The sequence below is a fragment of the Apteryx rowi genome, unplaced genomic scaffold (genome assembly GCF_003343035.1).
Source record: "Apteryx rowi isolate R43461 unplaced genomic scaffold, aptRow1 scaffold_331, whole genome shotgun sequence".
Classification (NCBI taxonomy): domain Eukaryota; kingdom Metazoa; phylum Chordata; class Aves; order Apterygiformes; family Apterygidae; genus Apteryx; species Apteryx rowi.
The window spans coordinates 956,295-961,072 of NW_020449764.1; the positions used below are offsets into that span (position 1 = coordinate 956,295).

At 50.3% G+C, this 4,778-nt stretch overlaps 1 protein-coding gene across 2 annotated transcripts in view; it reads right to left on the bottom strand.

The window, feature by feature from the left end:
* NFE2L1 (nuclear factor, erythroid 2 like 1) overlaps positions 1-4,648 on the bottom strand; it is a 10,445-nt gene extending 5,797 nt beyond the window's left edge. The window contains exons 1-3 of one of the 2 annotated variants that reach the window (XM_026071873.1): positions 4,521-4,648; positions 4,126-4,339; positions 3,227-3,738 (exon numbers count right to left, since the gene is read on the bottom strand). In XM_026071873.1, the coding sequence (XP_025927658.1) occupies positions 3,227-3,736 (510 nt within the window). In that variant the 5' untranslated portion in view covers positions 3,737-3,738; positions 4,126-4,339; positions 4,521-4,648. Of the gene's footprint in view, positions 1-3,226; positions 3,739-4,125; positions 4,498-4,520 lie in introns of those variants that run through there. The other variant, XM_026071875.1, reaches the window with a different exon arrangement.
* Positions 4,649-4,778: the final 130 nt, after the last annotated feature.

Consider the following 4,778-nt stretch of genomic DNA (forward strand, 5'->3'; position numbering starts at 1 on the left):
CGAGCAGCCCTTCAAAGGAGGGACTCTTGTTAAAAGAGCTTCAGAAGAGCTGCGGATATAAACCCCAAGGAGGAACAACTATCTCGGCAGTTAAACGGAAGGCCAGAATGACCTTGGTTCATTCCCTTGTTTCGACACCGCGTCTCAAATGGGAAAACCAAGCTAGAAGGAAAAAAACGCCCAGTTAAACCTACAAATCACTCCAGTCGACTGACAGAGATATTCCCTCGCTCTTCRGAGCTGAGGGAGTTTAGGCAGAAATCTCGCTAACCCCCCCCTCGCTTTTAAGCTTAATAGAAACAGCACGTCCCGGGCCGGTCACTCTATCTGCTCGCTGTCCCTAGGAACTGGCTGTAAACAAGACTGTTGTAGGAGGGCACAGCCAAGTGTAAGGAGATCTTATCCCTGTGCTAATGCTCCGTTACCACAGCACTGGCTGGAGGGAAGCTTTGTCATACTGGGATAATACCGAGCACCAGCAGCTCATCATATGTTTCACTGCCATGTATTTTTATCCTCTTGTTGTGGAAACGCTATAGGACTGGTCTTTCCAAAGAGGACAACGATTCCTCCCCCCCTCCCCCAATGCTGCAGAGAAAAATAACCGAATAATTTGGGATCAAAAAAATATCCTTGTCTTTAGGGTAACAGCAACATGACAAGCAGAAGCAGGCATCCCAAGGAAAAAAAAAAATCATTTGTTTTTTGGGGATGACCCTCAAGCTCTCAGCCAGAACCCTTCTTCAATCCCCATCTGAGCTGCAAAGCTTACGAGAGCCCTGCATCATACCCAAGGGTAAGTTCTAGCTTCCAAAATAATACACTTATTCCAAGGGCAAGGTCGTGTCTGGCCCACATGACCTGAATAGTGTTGCAACATTTTAAGTGCCAGGAGAAGTCATGGAAAAATTTATACCCCTATCCTAAAGCCATCTGCATATCATCTCCCCGTCTGCTCCTATCGAACTCGGGAAGGATCCAGCCCTGCAGGTGCACTCCAGAGGCAGYATCTGCTGCGAGCTGCATAGCACAAAACATCCCTGGTGGAAAGGCCCTGGAGCTGCCCGGCATCTACCAGCCAAGCGAGAGAGCGGGGAGTCAAGGTTCCAGACAAAGGTGAAAAAATAGCGCTTGGGTGATGCCTTGAAATAGGACTGCAAGCTCTGAAGCGTCACATCAGCAGCAAGTACGGTCTTGCTGGCCCCGGGGGAGCACCGGGAGATGTGACGTGCGTGTGCGCTCGGAGGCGGGGTCGGCAGGCAGGATTTCCTGGCACTCAGCGCCTCACGGAGCAGTGAGAAAGGTGCTGTGCCCCAAGTGATCGCGGCACACCAGGCAGGTGCAATTAAAAATACCCTCCCCTCTTGTCTAAGACAGGAGTTTGTGGGAAAGACGGAAAAGAAGAAACTCAAGAGGGCAGAGTGGGACTGGAAGAACACGGACACTTGAACAAGCAGATCGGAGAAGGTACGAATGAAGATTTCCCCACCCTTCCCTAAAGCAGCAACTGGACTGAAACTGCAATACAGACAAGCGTGCTTTCCACACGGCATAACCTAGATTATCCAGGAGTTTCACTCCTAGCAAATCCAGTGTGAGCTGGCCAGGTTTGTTGCAGGGTCACTGCATCCTGCATATGGGCCTCTTGCAGTAAGAATGGTATTTAATGCATGACTGTATTTTAAAGACACAGATAAGCAGGCCTCTGCAAAACAGCAGTTATTGACCTACTGCCATTCGAATCTGCAACAGAGTTTTCTATAAAATCTAATCTCGATTCCTCTAAAACACCTGCCCAGTGGAAGCAGTATATGTCATATTTTCAAAGGTTCTCCACACTCAACATCCTCAGCCTAGAACACAAGGCAGAGGGGAAAAATAACCAAGTCTTCCACAGGCTGCGTATGACCTTGGACAAAGCATTTCATCAGATTCTTCCCCGTTCCCAAAACAGAGAATTACCTCTCTCACTGGGCAGGGAAGAAGCTGAATTTGTGAACGTTAGTGTTGTGTTTTGAGATCCTCCTACAGCAGCTCCTCTTACTGAGGCGCCCAAGGTCACACGAAGCGCTGGCTGCAGGCAGAAAGGGGGCTTTGACACTCAGTTCCACGGTCTCAACACTGCCAACGCGCTCTTCACCTCCGGAGCTAGGAGATCCTAGCGGACAGGGCAAGGCTTCCCGCAAGTACAACCTAGGCACCATCCACGCTGCCTACGGCATCAGCCCATACTCGGTAAATACTAAATCTGAAACAGTCATTCTCTTTGTCTCTCCTACATGAACATAATCCTCTCTCTTTACACGATTTCCTGCCTGCTGCTGTGCAGAAACCACATGACAAAAACTCAAGGCATCTCAAGACAGCTGCCTGCGAAGTTCCCCACCTTCTTGTTCCAAAGAGCCACCYCTAGGCTTCGTTACAGGAGACAGGGGATCACAGGAGTCGAATTCAGCTCTTTGCACGCCCAGCCTCCTTAGCAGCTTGTCTGAGCTCAGACCTCAACAATTTATGAGAAACAACAGCAGCGCTAGAAGCACCTTACACTGGAATTCAGCACTAACATCAACACAACATGGTCAGGGAGATGTTGAGGCTGAACATGTCTTGACAAAGAAACCAACGCCAAAAAGGAAAGAGAGCAGCAGCTACTGGGGGCCAGAACTTGATTGCATCACAGCATCTGAAAGGTTATGCTCACGCAGAAAAATAAACCACTTTCCAATTCACCTCTCCCCACCCCTCTCTGATGAAAACCCAAGCAATAAACATCAACTGGATGAACTCCAGTCGCAAGTAACCCAACCAACCCTTCGACACCTGGGATAAGGCTGTTACTCAATGCTCCTGTTTATTTCCCAGTGTTATCGGTTTCACAACACAAAGCTACAGGCACAGGTTGAAATACTGATCCCAACCCTTTCACCCCCTCTCGCTGCTACATTCAGACCAAAAATAAAACAAGTAAAAAAAAAAAAAACACCCAAACAAACAAACCACACATACACCAAGAACCCTCTAGCTAAAGCTCAATTCAGTGCCATGCCATTCACAAGCAGGGGCCCACTTTTCCAAAGTGCTAAGCATGCACAATGCACAAAGTCCTGCTCACTTTCACAGGCTTTGATGGATACCAAACACGCAAAAGCCAGACTATTCCCTGAGCCCTCACAGGGCTCCCTTTCTTTCCTGCCACACATCTCACACGAAAGAAGGCTCTGCCTACCTCTTTGGTCAGGTCTCCATTCACTGGAGGCGCCACCGCTCCCAAGTCTTCCAGTTCTTCACCAAATCCCTGCTCAGCTCCRCTCTCCCTCACGCCATTGTCAGGGCTGGTCCCATCCTGCAGGCCGCTGCCGTTCTCGAGGGTGATGCCGGTGCTGGGCTGGGTGCTGGACACAGAGCCCTCAGGGTCTCTGTGCACCAACCAGGCATTGACTTCGGTGGTGGGCACTTGAAACCTGTCCAGGGCCCTCACCTGATTGAGGAGCCTGCGAGCTGTGAAATAATAGTCCAGGTCTACACTTTTTGGATGGATGCCATATCCATCCAAGGTGTTGCGCAGATTGTGAAACTGGGTCTGAGTGTAAGCAGAGCTCTGGCCGAGAATGATTTCCCTTAGAGGGGGGAGCTGCGAGTTCAGGTAGGTGTCCACGTCCACACGAACGCCTATCAAGCTGAGCAAAATGGTGAACTGGATGAGGCCTTCAGTGAAATATTTCTTCAGAGAAAGCATTTCTGAAGGAGGAAAGAAGAAAACAGGTGGAAGGTTTAAAAAAAAAAAAAAAAGTCCGATTAATTCTCCACACAACAGGTTGGTTGGGTTTGTCTTTCCTCTGCCCCACTTTTAAGCAAGCGAAATAAAGCAAAGACTTAAGAGTTCAGGTTATCACAAAACAACAAGGTAAAAGTCTAAAGAACATTCAAAATTTTGGGTTTGGGATGATTTTGTTTTTCTCTTAAAACTCCTAATACACCAGAAGATGGCCAGCAGAGTCCAAGTAAAGATACAAATCTCAAGAAGCAACAAACCATACCCCCAAAGAAAACCTCCACCCTCCAGTACCCCTTCCTCCTCTGAACTGCAACTGTTCATACAGCTACATAAAAATCCATGTGACTTACTGTCCAAAAAGTCCACATACAGCAGCTTCCTCTAGCCTTCCCAATTCCTCGCCCCACTGCGGGACAGGGTGTGCTCTCTGACAGCCGACAGCTTTTTTCTTCTTTTCCCCCTCCTGGTCTGAGCAGCTTCTTGAGGGAGCCTCTACGAGGCAGACGTACTGATCAAGGAAAGGTTCACGGACTCCTCCGCTTCTGGCTGCAATTTCATCAGAAGCTGAAACATAACCAGAGCGCGAAGGCGATAACGCGCTGAGCAGGCACCACCCTAAGCGCTGCACATGCACCTACTACACGGTTTTGCCACGCGCAGCCTCCCGAGGARCCGAGCTAATCTCGCCGGGAAGGCTGATTTCCTGACAAAACACCGATAGAGAAACGCGCAAAACAAAGGTTACCTTTCGCGACAGCATTGTCCACGCTTCCCCTCCCTGAGCTATTCTTAGCCTGGTGCGTCAACTTCCCCTCTCTGGAGGCATCCAGCCCCGGCTCCCTCTCGCTCCTCGGCCCAGGTCGGCACCGCGACACCCACCCGGGGCCCCCCACGGGCGGCGAGGCCCGAGGGCACGGCCGCTCCGCCCTGGCTGCTCCCCACCCAGCGGTCCCTTTAAGACGCCCCTGCGCTGCCGCGGCGCCTTTAAGACCCCCCCAGCTCC